This window comes from Pseudonaja textilis, chromosome 11 (genome assembly GCF_049901715.1).
Source record: "Pseudonaja textilis isolate UNSWEBS1 chromosome 11, rPseTex1.2, whole genome shotgun sequence".
Taxonomy (NCBI): Eukaryota; Metazoa; Chordata; class Lepidosauria; order Squamata; family Elapidae; genus Pseudonaja; species Pseudonaja textilis.
The window spans coordinates 2,414,576-2,434,962 of record NC_142000.1 but is presented as its reverse complement, the minus strand read 5'-3'; the positions used below and the strand labels follow the sequence as shown (position 1 = coordinate 2,434,962).

At 40.5% G+C, this 20,387-nt stretch overlaps 1 protein-coding gene across 1 annotated transcript in view; it reads right to left on the bottom strand.

Annotated features, from left to right (window-relative positions):
- Positions 1-20,387, bottom strand: part of PEPD (peptidase D) — a 168,463-nt gene that overhangs the window by 137,442 nt on the left and 10,634 nt on the right. Inside the window, exon 3 of the mRNA XM_026714484.2 lies at positions 18,274-18,401. Within this exon, the coding sequence (XP_026570269.2) occupies positions 18,274-18,401 (128 nt within the window). The remainder of the gene's footprint in view (positions 1-18,273; positions 18,402-20,387) is intronic.

Genomic DNA, 20,387 nt, shown 5'->3' with positions numbered 1-20,387 from the left:
CGTTAAATCTCACTAACTGATTAACAAAGTATGCTATATCTGGCCTTGACCAATTATTGAGATAAAATAAACTACCAATCAAGGACTGATAAATGTTATCAAAAATAGGACTTTGAACATTACTATGGCTAAACTCCTGGCTCCTTGGTGTTTTAGCCAGCTTACAAAGTTCCATTTTAAAACTTTTTAGTAATTGGTTAATTTTATCTGCCTGTGAGATCTTGTATCCTCCCCTAGTTTTATCTATCTTTAAACCAAGATATTGTTTGATTTCTCCTAACTGTTTTTTCTTAAATTTCTTCTCTAACAGTGAGATTATTTTAGTAGCTTTAGTAGTTCAATTTTGGATTAATGCTATGTCATCAGTAAACAATAGCAACAATGAAATTACACCATTACTTTCTCTTTTGAACAAACATGGATCAGCCCTGCCAGCTACAAAACCTATCTTAGTTAATTCTTTAACCATACACTGGTTCCACTCATATCCTGATTGCTTCAAATCATAAAGACTCTTTTTCAATCTCCAGCAATCAGTTGTATCTTTTATACCTAAAGGTTTCTTTAAATATATAGTGTGTTGCAACAGTGCATGCAGATGTGCCGTTTCTACATCTAAATGATGTACAATGTATTTCTCCTTAGCTGACCAACTAATGCTGCCCTTAATGTAGTAGCCTTCAGACTAGGTGCAAACACCTCATTGTAGAGGTTTGCTGTCTGATTGAACCCTTGTGCTACTAACCTGGCTTTATGGGTAACAGTCCCATCTACACCTGTCTTCAGTTTATAAATCCATTTACATCCTATGGCATGTTTACCTGGTGGTAACTTAACGTTTTCATATATCTCCAACTGTTTTAATGATTCCAGTTCCTTATCCATTGCTTTCTGCCAAGCTGCCTGATCTTTAGCAGGATACAGTTTCAATTCACTATAGTTATCAGGAACTGTATTCACTTGGCATACAACACTAGCCTGATATCTATCAGGTGGTCGTGTTACTCGGGTTGAACGTCTTGGTAATACAGGGCTTACTGGTGGACTCACCTGTGCCAACTGCTCCTGTTCTTCTACCTCCCCCTGTGCCTGTTCTCCTACTTCCTCCTGTCCTTCCTCTTTAATGGCTATTCGTGGTTTACTTATATCATCTTTAGGGACTATTTGGGTGTCAATAATAATATCATTGCTGGATTCCTGTTCCAGTTTATTCCACTCAATGTGCTCAAGAAATTTTGCACTAGCACTACCGTAAACATGAGCTGTGCCTTGATCCCAGAATCTAAATGATCTATGGTTGGCTTCGTAACTTACAAAAAATAATTTCTTAGCTCTATGTTGCCCTTTCAGTCTTACTTGTGGGGGAATATGCACCCATGCTGGAGCTCCAAATGTGTGTAGATAACTTAAATTTGGCTTTCTGCCATGCCAACAAGTGAATGGCAATTCACCAGTTGTTGTGTTAACGACACTGTTTAACACATGGTTACAACACATTATGGCCTCACCCCACAGTGTTTCAGGCAAACCTGAGTCAGATAACATAGTGCAAGCCATGGCTTGTAATGTTTGCCCTCTTCGTTCTACAAAAGAGTTATGTTGTGGTCTGTAAGGTGCAGAGCGTTTATGCTCAACACCAGCCAATTTCAACATAGTTTGGAATCTCTTGTTAACAAACTCAGTCCCGTTATCAGTAACTAAAGTAATGACTTTATTCATTTTTCTCTCTGCAAACCTTAGCCAATTAAAGAAATGTTGGAATGTTTCTGTTTTGTTTTTCATGAAATAGCAGAAACTGTACCGTGAGTAATGGTCCATAATACTCAAAATATAGCAGGCACCTCCTAAACTAGGTTTCTTAGGACAATTATGTCAGCAAACACAACCTCTAAAGGTTCTTTGGTCTTAAACCCATTTAGTCTGTTTGCAGGAGTAACCTTACTTTTCTCCTGGCTACAAGCATTACAGTTTAAATACTTGCTACAGGGTTTCAATTTTACTCCCTCTGACAATTCAACAGAGCATTTTGAAATTAATGTGCCCTAGACATCTATGCAGTAAATGTATACATTCATCATGTGGCTTAACATTGTTATAAACTGAGTTAGCCGTCTGCAACTGGTCATCATATATCACATATAAATAATTCTCTAAAGTAGCAGTAACACTTTTACCCTCTTTCTCTATTATACATTTATCTCCCCTAAAGGTTACTACATAACCAAGATTAACTAAAGCCCTTACTGATAATAAATTAAATTTCAGTTTAGGTACATATAACATAGTTACATGTTCATGTATACAAGAACAATATGCAGTACCTTGACTAGACACTTTCATCTTCCATCCATTTGCCAATGATACATGTTGTTTACTCGTAGACATCTTCACAAACCTTTTTCTATCTTTAGTAATGCATTGCGATGCTCTACTATCAACAACCCACAAATCATGGTATACAGTTGAATTGCTAGACACAGCTAAACTAACATTCTTCTTAGCCTTCTGGTGATTACCAGTATTCTGTTGTTTTCCCTTCTTACAGAATCTAGCTATATGTCCCCTAGCCCCACAAGAAAAACATTTCCTAACAGTATAGGCAGTTGAAGACAAATCCTCTTCATGTGGTTGTTCCTTCCTCAGTTGGTTCCTATCCAGCTGTCTTCTTGCTTCTTCTAACAACCTTCCAGTTATGTCAGTCAATGTTAGTTCATCTTTGGGCAGGACTTCCAGTGAAGACACATAATCATCATAACTTTCATCCAATGAGGAAAGAATGATGTAAACTTGATGCAGCTCTGAAAATATCAGTTCTTTTTCATGTAGCTCTTGAAAAGTTCTTTTCATGAAGTTCATGAGTTAACATATCTCCACCTTTCAGAAGACGTGCTCTAAACAGTTTACGTGTAAGATGTGCCAGTCAGTTCTGGATTGGGACCTCTGGTTCCTGTCATCCTGTCATCCCTCCTCCCTACATCCCCATTCTCCCCCCCACCGATGTTTTATGGCAGGATGCCAGCGAAGCAAAGCAGGCTGAAGCATTTACGGTGGTAGACCTGACAGTGGGCTCTCCCTGACTTTGCTTGGCCTCTGCCTTGTCCTTCTACTTGCGATTGGATTGTCTCTGGATAGAAGATGACGTGGTCTGGGCAGAGACTCAGGTTGGCAACTTTGTCTGAGAACCTCCATTGAAATTTGTGCCTTGGGAGTAATTCAGTTATCCTGACCCAACACACACACATCCTGACATTGAAGAACAGGGGTGTCAAACTCGCTTTCATTGAGAGATGCATCAGGTTGTGTTTGATTTCAGGGAGCTGGGATGGGCGTGGCCAGCTCAATGTAACTCGTGTCGGGGGCGCCTGTGGAAGCCTGAGTACTCTGCCAGAGAAAATGGGCTCCCGAACTCCGTTTTCAACTACGACAGCCTCCTGTAACCTTCTGCCAGTGACAATGGAGCTCTGTTTTCACTGGCAGAGGCACCGCAGGCCAGTCCTTTGCTGTTTCCAGGGTGGCCCAGCGGACCAGATCCAGCCCCTGTGCCTTGAGTTTGACACCCCTGTGCTGGAAGGATTCAAGGCAGGCAGAGAAACAAGAATTCCTTTGGAGGTCCAAGATCAATTATTTTATTACTACTGCCAAGAAGCCTACCTGGAAGTCAACCTTAGGAACCAAGCTCAGTTTAAAAGAATCTTTTTCTCCCTGTATTTGTAAGGGTATGCAGGGATAACACTTCTTCCTATGGATTAACTGTAATTGAGTGGATAGCACATTCTTCGTAGCTAGAAGATCTATTTCCCTTCCAACCCTATTATTATATGTTTTAGCAATGCTTCTGTTAGCGTAAGGCTCCAATCAGAGCTCCATGATAGAACCATTTTCATTCTATGAAATGAAAACCTTTAAAAAATTGCTTACAACCATGAGCAATATTTACAACTATTTACCAATGCACGAAGTAGCATCATAGTTACCTCTCAAAGAAGTTTACTGGAAAGTCTTTTTCTCCCAAGAACTGGCTTTTGTTGGTCTTTGATCTAGGAGGGGAATATTCCCTAACTTATCAGCAAGGAAATCATTGCCCAAGACTTTAAAAATCCCCTTTAAAGCTTTTCCAAATCCCACAGCAACTAATTTCACATTGTGAAGAGCAGCAAATAAAAAAAAACCTGAAAAGACATAATTACAAACTTAAAAGAATTATTTAATGAGAAAGATCTGCTTCGTGTATCCTCATTCTAAGGATAGAATGTGGTTTTAATAAAATTCTAAAATTTCATTTTATGACATTTACGAGCAAGGATTAAAAGAAAAAGAAAAAGATTGAGCATAATAAAGTTGAAAAGCAGCTAGTTTCTTCTAAATACTAATTGTAAAAATGTCATTTAAATGTCACCTCATCAGCCAAACAAGAGATGGGTACAATCTATCAACATGAAAGCAATATAATACATGTACAATAGGGGAAATGTTGAAATGAAAGAAAACCTAAAACAAATGATTAGCCTTTGTTTCATTCTGCTGCCAATATTCTGAATTATTTCTAACCTTCATTGACAAAAATGAGCCTCTGATTAATGTAGCCTTATCTTAACCTGGTGCTCAGCCATGCTTGCTGGGAGTGATAGGAATTGCAGCCCAACACATCAAGAGGTTGGAAAATTTCTCTTTAGTGGAAAAGCTACTACACACTTTGTAAAATCCTAAGAAGAAAGTCCTAAAACCAACACCATTCTTTCCTAATAGGGTAGGACAAAATATTGTAGAGACAATATAAGGTTTTGTATGCCAGTAATCCACATTCTCATCTAAGTGGCTAGATTTGGCACAACCCAGAAATCTAGAGTCTAGATCTAAATCTAGACCTCTAGCAATCAGTATGTACCCTTAGCACACACTGTGGGCTCTCTCACAAAAATGGTTGCCACACTAAATTACCAGAAACAAATTCCTGAAAATGTTCCTTCCTTCCCTGCCACCCAGCTTCTCTTAGTATTTTTATCCAGGGGGGCAAGAGACAACTCTTTCAAATAAAAACAGGGCTTATTATCTGTAATATCAAGATACCAACTTGCCAATTAGTTACACTTATTCATTATAACAATCCTTGGGAAAAAGAAAAAAGGTGGCCAAGGAGCAGGGCCAATCCCAAGGAATGTTTTTGTGATAAGTGGGAACTCCAAAAACAGTATTGCACTCTTTTTTAAAAAAAATAGAGTTGGGTTTCCAATATTTTGGTGTAACTAATATGTTCTTCCAATTTAACTAACCTTAAGAGAGGGAAAGAAGCTATGAAGAAGTGAGAATTCCTGTTTCCACCCATCTCTCATGTTTTTTGAATGCTACTTGCCGTTTTCTCCAATATTTTTCAAACAGAGGCTTTGTAATCAAAAACCTGAGTAGTTGACACTCCCTCAACCCCCCTCTCCGTCTATACACCCTTCTGGCTGCCATGCACCGTGGCAGTCCTTCACATTCATTTGATAGTAACCTCAGAAGCTGGGACATCTAATTCAACTAATGATCCCGGGGCCTCGTTTTTCTCCAACACAGACAGCAAATGTTGGCTCAGCGTGCTCAATTAGCACAAGACGTGTTGCACACTTTGATGTGTTCTTTGTTTAACCAGATTCTTACTTATGTATTCATAATATTTAGATGAAACCCTGATCCCATTGTAGACTGATTATGAATAACTCCTAGGGGTTTTAATGATTGGCAGCCCAACCTGAATGAAGACACTGTCTTGGCTTGCTGAAAACTAAAAACAGCCACTAAACAACAGCGACAATGCATCATAAAGCAATGAGGCAGGTTGCAACCAAACCTTGTGGCAAGTGCCAATTCCCCTCTGTATCTACTCCAGCAATCAGTGGTGGGATTCAAATGTTTTTACTACCGGTTCTGTGGGTGTGGCCAGGTGGTCACATGACTGGGGGGGAAAGTCTTTTTCTTTTTCAGCACCCTCCCCATACCTCGTTTTTGGCCTAGGGGGTCTCAGGGAAGCCTCCTGGGTGCTGAAAAAAGAAGCATTTTGAAGCCTTCCGAGGTAAGTACAACAGCGGCAGGGAGGGGGGGGATATCAGCTGTGCCACGCAATTTAGATTAGCTAGAAAGTAAGAAAATTGTCGATCGTCAGAAATACAGGTTCCGCCCAACCAGAACCGGGCCGAACCGGCAGCATTTCACCTCTGCCAACAATGCTATCCTGGTGACCCCACAGCATCAGAAGAACATCAACCGGATCATCTTCCAAAGTGTTAGGTCTCTTTCTATGCTAGTAGTTCTCCATCAAACTCTGTATGAATATGCATCTCTATATGAAACAAGAGGCCAAGCTAACACCAGGAAAGGTGCTACTGCAGGGATGGGATTCAATTTTTTTAACAACCGGTTCTGTGGGCGTGGCTTAGTTGGTGGGCGTGGCTTGGTGGTCATGTGACTGGGTGGGCATGGCCAACTCAACATCACTTACATCGAGGCACGCATCTTCTCGCCTGGCCTCTCATGACTGTGGGGATGCTGCAACAGTCGTAAGTGGGAAAAACGGTCATAAGTCACTCTTTTCAGTGCCATTGTAACTTTGAATGGTCACTCCACACAAGCAAAGTACCAGCAAAGGAGGAAAAAAAACTCCAGAGAAGTTCCAGAGACACGAAGTCCAGTCCTGCCAAAAATGTAATTAGGGTTAACGGAGAGGCAGTTTCTGTAAGCAACCCCAGAATGTTTCCTTCCTGCCTTCCTTACAGGATTAGGCCAGTAATTTCTTCTAACAACCGGTTCTCCAAACTACTTAGAATGTTAACAACCAGTTCTAGCGAATAGGTGCAAACTGGTAGAATCCCACCCCTGTACTACTGTGTCTAAACCTCTTTGAGAAAAAAAAATCATATAAAGTTCCAAAAGCAAGAATGCAGCTAGGATTTGTTATAGATGTAAATCACATATCACATCCAACATCTGTTTTGGGCAAGAACATTAGTGCAAACAATTCTTCCTGCCTCCTACTTCCCTTATCCTCCAATCACTCCAAACCTCCCTCCCCCAAATAATACTGATAATTCTCTACCACAAACCTGTCCTCCGCTCATTTGATCTAGTGAACTGTGAGCTGCTACAATAACACCTTAGTTAATCTTTAAAGTGCCCACAGGTTTCTTTGTTGAATCTATCTCGATCATGTTGCCTCACAAGCCTGCTCAAATCTTTGCAGTCCCTTCTCAACATTGTTTTTATTTTGTAAGAAACATGTATTCAAATTCATATTTTTATCTATCTAATCTATCTATCCTCAGAAAGTACAGATTTTTTAGTATCTGAGTCAAGAAGGCTACTGAAACTTTTGAAAGACCAAAAGTTAATAAGTACAACAAAACACTGCCACTGATTCAAAGACTGAATTCATTAAATATCTGTAATGAAGAGCCACTTCAATGAAAAACAGAGAGGAGATTATGCACCATTAATAAACCAAATCTTCGCTTGCGTTCACTTGTAACAGAGACCTAACAATGCTTGTAATTATCTGCAAAATAATCCCATAAACATAAAATTTTTGATACATTTCATTACCAGTAGCTCCTTCTCAGCTTCATATAGTCATAGACAACTCGCCAGCGCAAACTTGCTGCGGGACAAGAGCTACGCTGATATCAAAGAAATGGTGGAATAGAATCATTAAAGAAAGGGTGCCAAAGGCAGGCCAGAATGAAATGTGAATGACAAAAATTAAAACATTTTTTATTTATTTTAAATGATTAAATTGAATTATTTAATTCTCCTATAGCATGTTGTCCCGTGGTGAGTTGGCTGTGGTGAGTTGGCCAGGGTGAATTGACCACAGCAAGTTGGCTGCGGTGAGTTGTCCCATTCCACCCCAATTCACTAAAGTGGCTTTCTTATGGACAGATGGCAAAGACTTGATTTACAAAACTTTCTCATCATTCCTCTACGAAGATTTACAAGATGTTGAGTCCCTGCAAATCAGACTTTACCAGTTTGGAGGCACAAAGTCGCCAGATACAATTTGCAGAATCCCGGTATATCAAGAGTGGCCGGACCATGGTTTCGCAGTTGCAGAGAGCTGCCTGAAAGCTTGACAGGATCCTGCAAAGCCAGTATGAGTGCCAATGCAATTTGTGATCCCCAGGATCCTCCCAGCTCCTCAGCTTTCCTACAACCTGCACTCTCCCTGCTGAGGGCACTAACATTTAGGAGACATGGGGGGAGGGAAATAGCATAGAACAAAGGAATACAGAGGAATTACTGAGTCTGTCATCTGCACCTCTATAACTGTCTGGTTCGGTCCTGCAACCCAACAGGACAGACACGGACTCCAGAGAGTAATTAGGACTGCAGAAAAAAACAATTACTACCAACCTGCCTTCCATCGAGGACCTGTATACTGTATGAGTCAAAAAGAGGGCTGTGAAAATATTTACAGACCCCTCACATCCCGGACATAAACTGTTTCAATTCCTTCCCTCAAAACAACGCTTCAATTCTGGGGGTTGAAGTCCACAAATCTTAAAGCTGCCAAGGTTGGAGAGCCCTGCTTTAGTTGCTAAAATGTACTTGTAAAACCAGCCTGTAATAGGTGAAAACGTAGATGTGGGATATAGTGTATTTAACTCTGAAGCCGATTAATACTGAAATCTGGGAAGCAGGTTAAAGTTTGGAAATGAATCTGTTTTCCTTCTTTGTCTTCCCTCTGACTTGAGCATGAAGCATGCAGCACAAAGAAAGAAACACTTGATCTCTTGAGTATCAATATTTTGTTATTTTAGTGTGTGTTATTGTTAAGATGCCAGGAACATTTGGCAGCATGCACATGTAGTAAATAAATACATACACATCTATAGCTGTCTGGTTTGGTTCTGCAACCCAACAAGGCAGACAAAAACTTCAGAGAGTAATTAGGGCTGCAGAAAAAACAATGGCTACCAACCTGCCTCCCATCGAGGACCTGTATCCTGCACGAGTTAAAAAGAGGGCTGTGAAAATATTTACAGACCCCTCACATCCCGGACATAAATTGTTTCACCACCTTCCCTCAAAACGACGCTACTGCACACCAGAACAACTGGACACAAGGGGAGTTTTTCCCTGAATGACTCTGCTAAACAAATAATTTCCTCAACACTGTCCAACTCTTTACAAAGTCTGCACTACTATTACTGTTAATCTTCTCATCACTCCTTATCACCCGTCCCCTCCCACTTGTGAGTGTAGGACTGTAACTTTGTCGCTTGTATCCTTAAAATTTATATGGACTGTTTTCTAGTATGATTTGAGTACTTATTGTACCCTATGACTATCATTAAGTGTGGTAGCTGATGATTCTCGACTCTTGATGAATGTATCTTTGCTTTTATGTACATTGAGAGCTTCTGCACTAAAGACAAATTCCTTGTGTGTCCAATCATACTTGGCTAATAAAGAATTCTGTTCTGTTCTGTTCTATTCTATTCTAAGGGGGCTGAAGACCCATCAGCAGAAGAGGGCAGCTGCCCAAGGAATGGGGAAAGAAGAGAGCAGGCCAGGGTCAAGATGACGGCACCCAATCTAGGCCCAGGAAGAAGCAGGGGAGTGACGAAGTCTGGGAAGGGCAACAAAGCAGATGTCTTAATTTGGAGCCCCACCCTAAGTAGAGGACAGGGAACTCTTCCAGCTCCATCAGCGTATAACCCGGCCAGGCTCCAGGCCACGGATGGTGATATTCATGGGACAAAGAGAGGGAAGCCATTGCCATCCAATTAAAGGACTCTTAGGAACGTATTAATTAGGTGAGACAGTGCTGGACAACAGTTAATGTGAATTTTGAAATGTTGAAATATGTGCAAGTATACACTTTATTATTTAAACTCTTTCTCAAACTCCCTCCAAAAATGAATGTATTTCTAAGAGGGTTTTTTATGAAAAAAAGATTAAATATTTAAATAATACACAAGAATCTGCATTACCCAACACAAACACAACAAGAAATCCTTAAGAGGGTGCATCCCACTTGTATGTATGTATGTATGTATGTATGTATGTATGTATGTATGATATGTATATATATATATATATATATATATATATATATATATATATATATATATATATATATGTTTTCTGAGGTTCTCGGGTATTTATATGTGGATCTTTGGTTGTTCGGGTTTTCTCCCGCGTAAGATTCAAAGTATCTAGGCAACGTTTCGATGAAGTCTCATTCATCATCTTCAGGCTTCTGTCTCCGGCTCTGTGCTTTTCAGAGTAATGGAGATTGCAGCTGCTTCCTCCTTTTAACTGCCAGTGGGGGTGGGACTTGATTGGGTGGGGGCTTGGCTGTGTTCTGATTGGGTGGGGGTGTGTTCTCATTGGTAGGGGGTTTGGCTGTGTTCTGATTGGTTGGGGGGTTAGCCGTGTTCTGATTGGTTGGAGGCGTGTTCTGTTCAGGTGGGGGCTTGGTTGTGCTCAGGTTAGTCTTAGTTGCTGGGGGATTTGAGCTGGGGGGTTGTGATCTTGCTGTTTGGCTTCTAGTACGTGGTCCTGCTGCATCTTCATAGTGGGTGTCGGTTTGCTTCATGTATGGCTCAGAGGGGTTTGAAGTGGGTAGTGATGCAGCTGCAGTGCAGCTTCTGGTCCATGCAATCTCCATTACTCTGAGAAGCACAGAGCCGGAGACAGAAGCCTGAAGATGATGAATGAGACTTCATCGAAACGTTGCCTAGATACTTCAAATCTTACGCGGGAGAAAACCCGAACAACCAAAGATCCATATACACACACACACACACACACACACACACACACACACACACACATATATATATATATATAAATACATACATACAAGTATTATACACACACACACACACACACACGGGAAAACACCCGAACAAAGCTGAATACCATACATACATACATACATATATGTTTTCCTAAGTTTTTGCGGGTCAGACAAACACAATACAGAAGCCTGATGATGGCAGATGAGATTCTGCCGAAACGTTGCTACAACTTTCAAAGCACAACTATAATGACATGGCAAAATACCCAAACAAAGCTGAATACCATGTGTGTGTGTGTGTGTGTGTATGTGTGTATACATATATACACACACACACACATACATACACATACATACATACACACACACACACACACACATACACTCATACACATACCTTAAAATGCATTTATTAAGAAAAACATGCCACTTGGCCTTTGTTATTTTTCTTTTCTTTTGATAAAATATTCATAAGCTGATTAGTGTAACTCAGCCTTTCACCAGATGGTGCCCTTCCAATGTTTGGAGAAAGAAACATCCAGGATTCTCGGTCACTTTGGCTGGGCATTGCAGTTAATGGGAATTGTAGTCTAACACATCTGGACTGTCAGTGGTATCTAGGAAGGATAGGAAGCATCCTTCTCTGACTGCAAATATAACACACATATGGGGGGGGGGAGGGGAGCGGGACGGGCAAGACACCTGAAGCACCCAACCAGTGATTCCCAGCCCCCTTAATTTTTCTGTGTCAAGAGCTACGCAAAAGTAGTCTTGGTGAAAGGGTAAGAAAACAAGATGGGAAGCATGAAAAATTGGAGCGTGGCAGAGAGGGACATCTAGGGGCTATCGCTGGCGTGCCAACCCTCCCACTCCTCCTTACACTAACATCAAATGCACAGATGGAAAAGTGTTAACAAGAGGGTGTCAAGACCAGCTAGGAGAAGAACACTGCAGATTTTAGGAGGTACTAACAGATGTTTCTGGCAGAGCCAACATTGTGGGTATTTTTTAAAATAAACTCTTCTATGTGCAGCCAAGGCAGCTTTTCAAATTTGCCAAGAACAAGAGAGCAAAGAGTGCTGCAGAACAAAAAAAAAAGAGAGTTCCACCTAGAAATACTCCATACACACCATAAACAAAACACACATATCGACAGGAAGGAATACTCAATACACACAATGAGACAGAGAGGGAGGGAGGGAGGGAGGGAGGGAGGGATGATGGACAGAGACAGACAAACAGACACCTACAGTCTTAATCTGCTAGAAGCCAAGTATAAATGCAAATGTGATTTCACCACATTCATAGTTTACAATAACGAGAACAGAAATATGCAGGATCTCTGGTGGGGGTGTTTGGGGTTCACAATAGCAAAATGTGCTATTTCAGGTAGTGAATTTTTGATCTTTTTTTTAAAAAGGAGCAAAACCATGCCCAGATGGTGTGCATGGACCCAGGAATTCTCCAAAGAAGAATGCAAGACTCAGTGGCACAGCTGAAATACGATGATGAGACTCGTTTTACCAGATCATGGAACACCAGGAAAGCAAGTAGCCAAGAATTGCTAAAGATGGCATTCTTGGCATCCCAGATTCCCTTACCTCAAAGTTTGTAGCTGGTATTTTTCTGGTCTCTAGCTGTGATTAAATCAGTTGAGTGCTTTTCAAAAGCCAGTGTGGTTCAGAAAAAAAACAAATGCCAAGAAGCAACACTGAGGTTTTTATTTCTGTCTGAACTCAGCTTGTGCCAGTAGAATTTTAGATTCTTTCATCCAAAGCACCTGTCTACCTATGAAGGGCAGGTGTTTCTTGCTGGGTTTGGCAAGGTCAGATATGCAAGACTCTTGACTTATGCACCATCACTTAAGTTTCAAATGGGCCACTGGCTAAGGTTCTGATTTCTGCAACATAATCACCGCAAGCGATTTGAAGAGCTGAGTTGACTCTGGCCAAATGCTTGAGGTATTTAGCTTCCTTCTCAGGGTCTGAGAGCCGTAGAGGAGAAAAATCTAAATGAGGATGAAATGTTGGGCTTATTCAAGTGACGGGTCTTGCTATTCACTCCCTTTTTGTCCCCACCTGATGTCATCAAACACACCTACATTCCAGCACTGATTACAGTCTAGCACTGATGATGTTACCTAGTTAGGGTAATATCTACAAGAGAACAAGCAAGCCCAGAGAACACCAAGGACCCCACACCTACATCCTGCCAATTGAATTTCAATAGCACGCACAGCAGACAGCAACTCCCGCTTCTCAAGGTCTCAAGACGTTGAAAAATGAGACATTGCAGAATTTTACTGAGATACAAGACGATAATACAACACAATCCGTTTACTCTGGGCAACTTTTCTGGTGAAATGAAAACCCCAAGCTTCTTTCCGCTCTGATGCTGAATCAAATATTCTGGGCAGAAGGGACAGAAAATTCAGCACTTGCCACATTTTCCATTTCTTACTTCAATTCCTCAAAAGGATAATTTGACTGCACTCTAGAAACGTCTTTTGAAAAGCAGGTTCTGGGAAAAAAAACTAGAGAGATGACAATGGGCAAACAGTCTGTCCTTTAAAAACCATGCAAATTTGGATGCAGCTCCAGGACATTGCAGGCCAAAGATAATTCCCTGCAAGCAATTACATTGTTTTGCCATATGTGGTACACAGACCAGCTGTTGTACATTATGTTTTGATTCAGCAAATAACTTTAATCAATACACTGACTCGTTCTGTCAGTTATAATTAAACTCAGGTAAATGGCAGGTGCAGCATTAATTAGCAAAATGGAAGTCTGTAATAGAATGCATTGTAGGTATGTGGTCTTAAGCCCTAAATTGTGCCGTTCCACTTACTGTCCACTTAATCCCAAAAGATTGGCAGCAGGGAGAGAAGGCAAGTGAGTAGATTCCAAGCCTGGTGATCTGCTCCAAGGGTAGACACAGCTTCTCTTTCCCTTTCCATTTAGACCCAGCATTCACTTGTACTGCGCTGTTTCTTGATAAATTTTGGCTACCTTACCTAGCCCACCATTTGGGGACCTGGGTCAGAACAATTTGTTTCCATTTTTAACAGCCCACAATTCATCTTTTTTTTTCCCCCAAAACGTGAGCAGGTTTTGTATCTAGGCCCTGTATCTAGGCCCTGGGTGGGCAACTTCAGGTGTCAGTTTTTTCATTCTCTCTTTCCAAGGTCCCACTGACCAAGCAATGGAGGAATAAGGGAGGCAAGGTAATCCATATTTTCTGCCCTTCTTGAGTAGGTTGGGGGAAAAGAGAAAAATTGCACCCCACATTGTTTGTACTTCAAGAAGAGAATTTGAAACAGATCCACCAAAAGAAAACCCCAAAGGAGTCAAATCATGAGTTGCCATAGTTTTGGAAAACATGGGAACTTCAAAGCTAGGTTTATAATCTTGGCTTTTTCCCATGAACAATAGTTTACTACAGTTTGGAATTTAGGCACGGCAGACCAAGGCCAGGTTGGAAATGAGAGACAGAAAAAAAGGGGAATTCAATTCTAGATGAAGAGCTCCACATATCCTGTAACAGACCAGAGTTAACTGAAAGCAGAAGTATGAGAGCACAAATATCCAGATATTTAAACACTAAACTGGGTTCTGAGGCTGAATCAGATTAACATACCTGTATTTTCTTTCACATGCACAAACTAACTTGCTCCAAAGATACTAGCATAAACCCTCATTTGACACTAAGTTCTGGATTGTGTACTCCCCTAACAACAGATGATAGGCGTAGCCACACTGCATATAAAAGACAGGTGCAGTTTTAACTGCACAATGGTGGGTGTCATCTTATATTTTGATCCCACCTTGAAAATACTCCTGGATATACGAGAAAATTTTCCAAGGGTTTCCGAATGGAAAAAGGTCAGGATGTTGATAGGAAGAGATTTACCAGTACTGGGTAGTCATTTTCATCTTGAAAACATTTTTTTCTTTCCTAGCTTCATTCTTCTTCTTGTGCCATATCCATCACTGGACATTGGCTATCATGTTAGCGATCCTATTTTTATTAACAGCCACATGAAAAAGGGCTGCTGAGTTTTGTCCAAACCGGTCTCTTCGATTTTGAAGCCATGATGTTCTTCTTCTGCCTGGACTTCGCTTGCCTTCAGTCTTTCCCTGGAGGATTAAGTGATGGATGCCGTATTTTTCCAGGTGTCGCATCACGTGTCCAAAATATTCTAACTTTCGCTTTTTAATGGTTTTTATCAGGGATAGGATCCAAGTAATTTAACAATTGGTTCTCTGCCCTAATGATTGCTCCCAACAACCAGTTCACCAATGCTCAGAAAGTTAACAACCAGTTCTCCCAAAGTGGTTTGTGAACTGGCTAAATCCTACCACTGGTTTTGATGATTTCCCTTGGCTTTCCCAGGCAGCTTATCTCCTCCTCATTTCTGATTTTGTCAACCCAGCTTATATGTAGCAGCCATCTGTGAATCTACATTTCTTTTTTAAAAAAAATATAGTTTATTAATTTTTACAATTAAAACCAGTCACAATACATGCACAAATAAGCAAAAGAAAGAAAAAGAAAGAAAAGAGGGGAGGCAGAGAGGGAAAGAATTTTGAGAAAGGAAAGAAAAAGAAAAAGAAAAGGGGAAGAAAGAAAGGAGGAGGTTACAAGGTTAAAAGTATTCTTATTTTAACAGTTTGCAAGATCTTCTTTTGTTTTCATAACCTTAACTTGTGTCATATAACCACACCTGTTTTTTACTTATATCGCTACCTCGTTATTATGGGTTGATACTTTTCTTTTATGCCTTATGATATATAATTTATCTTTGGTCAATCCAATTATATCAACAATTCCAGCTATCGTAGTATAGTGAAGTGTCTTTATTTTTTAGCGCCAAAGTCAATTTATCCATTTCTGTGCATTTTGAGATTTTTTTCAATAATCATTTCTTCTGATGGAGTTTGATGTTGTTTCCAGTGTTGAGCGAAGGCTAATCTGGCCGCTGTTAAAATGTGCATTGTTATGTATCTAGCTTTTTTGGAAATTTGCTTATCAAAAATCCCTAGTAGGAAGGACTCTGGTTTGTATTCGATCTGCTCTTTTGTGATTTCTTCCAAGTTTTGATTTTCTTCCAATACTTTTGGATTTCTGCACAAGACCACCACATATGGAAAAAGGTTCCTTCTTTTTTCCTACACTTCCAGCAATGCGGACTCATGTTGGGGTGCATCTTTGCTAACCTTGAAGGGGGGAGATGCCATCTATAAAACATTTTATAAAGATTTTCCTTGTATGCTGCCGATTTGGTAATCTTATTGTTTCTGCCCCAAACTTTCTCCCATTCCGCTAATGTGATGCTGCGCCCTACGTTCTTACTCCAAGCAGTCATATTTCCTTTTACAATTTCTTCTTCTAGTTCTGTTTCTAATAAGTAGTTATAAAATTTTGTTATTTTTTTTTATTTGATCCTAATAAAATTTTATCTAATTGTTGCAATTTATTGTTGATTCCGAATTCTTTTTTGTCTTGTTTGTATCTGCTTTGAATCTGAAGATAAACACATTGATCAATTTTTGGTCCTTGCTCCTGAAGTTCCTGCCTCGGTTTCAATTTATTTATTTATTTATTTTTTGTGAATCTACATTTCAAATGCTTCTTGTCTCTTCAAGTGGCTTTCTGTCAGAGACCAACTTTCTACTCCGTAGAGCAGGATACAAAAGGTAGCTGGCATTATATATTAATAGCTGGTTTAGAATTCATGTGTCCTACTGAGCTCTGGTCTCACCAGTGGGTCATTCCACCTCTTCGATGACAAAAATTCTTTAGACGGTTTTAGATAATTTTCTTCACTGGATATTTGCTCCCAAAACAAACTGCTTTCCCAAAAACCTGAAACTGCATATTGCATGTGACAACCACTGAAAATGTAATCATTCACAAAAAGTACTTGTTTCTAACCAAGACAAAGGAACTCTGATAAGACTTTCCCCAATTGTTCTGCCAATGTACTTTTCATTCACGAGTTATAAAAAGCATACTTTTGTCTAGATTGGCCTTTAAAAAAACCACTTGGATTATCTGTATATGCGGCAAAGGGTGAACTTTCCACTAGAACCTATATCCCATTTTCAATTGCCAGCCTTTGTAATATGCATTCCTTTCACAGGTACTATTAACATTATTATTTCAATTGTTATTTTTTATAGCATTCATCTCGCAAAGAACTAACTCATCTGGAGACAAAATGATCCCCAAAATGAAATGCAATACAGCTGGTAAGAGAAAGATAATTGCAATACCCATAATAAAATCTGTAATCTAACTCTGCGTCCATCAGTCACCAAGTTCTATTTTAATATAGTTAACTGCCTTTCAGAAGCGGCAGGGCACAGTGGGGGGTGGGACCAAAACTTAACACCCGTTGCTGGTCATGAAGCAACAATGGAATAAACAGCTTCCTTTGCATAAAATTCCACAGTAAGATGTGAGCTTTTATTGTTTCCAATAGATTAAAGAACAGCACATATGTTCAATTGTGAAGAGAATGTTAAACAACTGGAAAGAACATTTTAAATTGCCTAAGAATGAGCTAAATGTCAACATTCAGGCCTGGTGGGAGCAACTTAAACATTTTTTTTTTTGGCCAAGATGTTAATTGGTGAGCTCTGCTCAAAACCGAACTTGTTCTTTTATACACAGAATCAGGGGGTTTAGGGGGACCTTGAAGGTCTTTTAGTCCAACCCTCTGCCCAAGGGAGGAGTCCGCATAACATCTTGGATAAATGGCTATCCAATCTTTTCCTAGAAACCTCCAAGTGAGGGAGCACCCATAATTCTGGGAGGCCATCAATTCCACCCCTTGAGGCTTCCCACTGTCAGGAAAGTCGTCCTTATTTCGAGGCTGGATCTTCTTTTGAGGAGCTTTGCTGCATTGCTTCTTGTCCCAACCGTGGTACTCTCTAGCCTGAATTATTCTGTCTCACCAAGAAGTAGGATGCAGTCTACTTTATCCAATGCCTCACTGAAATCTACGCATACTATATCCAGAGCATTTCCACGGCCCAGTAATCTAGTCACTTTATCAAAGAAGGTAACAAGGTGAGTTTGGCATGAGCTGCTCGCAGGGACTGTTCACGTGGCATCTGCAAGGGAGGTATCTTTAGACCCAAAAGTAAATGTTCTTCCCAAGTATGAAGCCTTCAGATCTAACCTTTATTACAATGAAAGCAAGAACCTTCTCAAGTAATTTCCTCCAACAGACCTGAGAACATGAAATGCCGAATGAACGCCCAATTCACCACCCCTCGTATATGAAACTAGCAGAAGCAAAACAAGAATGTACCTGAGATTCCGGCTACAAACACAGATTAATAATAAATAAACAAACGAACAATATTGTTCCAAAAAGGAAATACTGGTGATTCCCCAAGATTATAGATTCTGTTTGTTTTCTAAACCATTCGGCCCATTACAGAAACATTTTTGAAAAGCTTCAATTTTGGAGAAAAAAAGCATCTTACTTTCCCATCCAAACGGCATAGCTCTCTGGAAGCCTCGGGATGAAGAGGATGGTATTTCCATTGTCCACTTCAATGGCTCCATAGCAGTCGGCCTCTGTTACCCCAAAAGTCCAATGAAAATAGGATTCCTAGAAAAACAGAAGGAAAGAACCTCGTCACTGATCCAAATCACCATTATCTGACACGCTGGCGCATTGATTCATTAATTCTAAAGAAACGAATAGAAATGAAATGCCTACAACATCATAGCATGGCTTTGAACGGAGTGGTTGTGAATTTGAAAACTGACTGATTCTGGAGAGATTCCATCTTTAGCTCTTTCACACAGGGATTATGTTTTCCTGGACAGAACTGACCCACAATCTGAGATTCACAAAACTGAGTTCGAGACTATGGCCAAAAATGTTTTTTGTCAACTGCAACCATTCCTGAAACGGGAGTCTTTGTTGATAGCCATCCATGCTCTTATCACCTCATGTCTAGACTGCTGCAATGTGTTCTATGTTGGACTGTCCATGAAGACCATTCAAAAGCTGCAGGTAGTTTAATATATGGCAGCCTTGGGAATTATGGGTATGCCAAGTCTTGTCCATGTGACATCTCAACAGCGGGAACTTGGCTGGCTGCTGGTTAGCTTCCAGGTGTGCTTCTAGGTGGCAGGTGTCATTTAGAAAGCATAATGTGGCTCAGAGTCCAGGTCTTTTAAAGACCTTCCGGTCCGAGTGGAAACGGATGAGATCATTTATGTTAAAGGTCCTGCCACAAAAAGAAATGTCATCTTGAGGGACCTTGATGTCAAGTCTTCTCAGTGATGAACTAGCCTCAAGGTATGAGAACTGCTCCTTTCAATTATGGTAAGTAGAGAATCCTGAAGACCTGGTCCTTTTGGAAGCCTCTGGAGATGGGGTGGAAGGTTGAATCACCCCACCAAGGGGGTAGGTACATGGAGTGTTTTGGTTTTGACTTTTGACATTGCTTTTATACATTGATCAAAGCTGTAAGCTGCTCAGCATCATCTGATTGAAGCAGTACAGAAGCCCAAATAAAATATTGTTTTTTAAAAAATAGGGCTACAGAAATGGCTACTCCATGTGTTATATTTCACTTTCGCTCCAAATTTCCCTTTTTCTCATAAAAATGAAACAAGTGGTTTCAAAATTACATGCTCCCAGACCCAACCAATAAATTGCACTGAACTCTAGTTCAGCTAACAAAGTCCTGATTTACATCCCTAAAACAAACCAAGTTGATTACACCGCTTAACTCGTCTCTCGGTCAGACTCCTCTGTAGACTGGGCCACGTCCTCATGCTCTAAAAGAGGAAAGGGTCATGAAATGGCTGGGGGAACATGCAAAGCCCCTCCTTCCCAGGGAGGTCTTTTAGTTTGGCCCAGGTGGGCTGTTCTTAAAGGGAAAAGACAAGAGGGGGAGGCTCAGAGGTCCTGCAGTACTGAACTTTGAAGGCTATTAGTTGATGCCATGCAAGGACAAGCCATTGAAATTCCAGGCTAGCAGGAGACCTTGGACTGATAAAGCCTCCACAGATGATAAAGACTGATAAAGCCTCAGCAGATTAGCTGGAAAAAAACAACAACAAAGAGCAAAGATAGAAAGGAGAGGAAAGTCCACGAGCACACCTCAGCCGTGGCTCTTTCTTGGTCCTGTCAGGAGATACCAGGAGCTGAATCTTGCATACAGAGCCATTGCCCAACTATTACGCCAGGCCTGAGTGACTAGTACAGTCACGGGAGAAATCAACATAAATCAATCTACAAAACTTATCAGGGCAAAAGCTGCATCAAAGAGACTTTGGCCCTTAATATTCACCTAACATTTCCCACAAAATGATCGTTTTACAGTCTACTGTGCCTGTACATCCTGTCCATTTATCTCAAGGTAAACTGCACCAAACTCGATCGCAGGAAATACAACTTCAGCCACAGAGTGCTCAGTGCCTGGAATCCACTACCTGAATCGGTGGTTTCTTCCCCAAACTCCAAAAACTTTAACCTTAGACTGTCATGCTTATCCTGGTTCCTATATTAACTAATTTTTAGGCTTTGCGCAATAGCTTCCACTATAAAAACTAGCTCCCCTGGCTTCTTTCACATAAG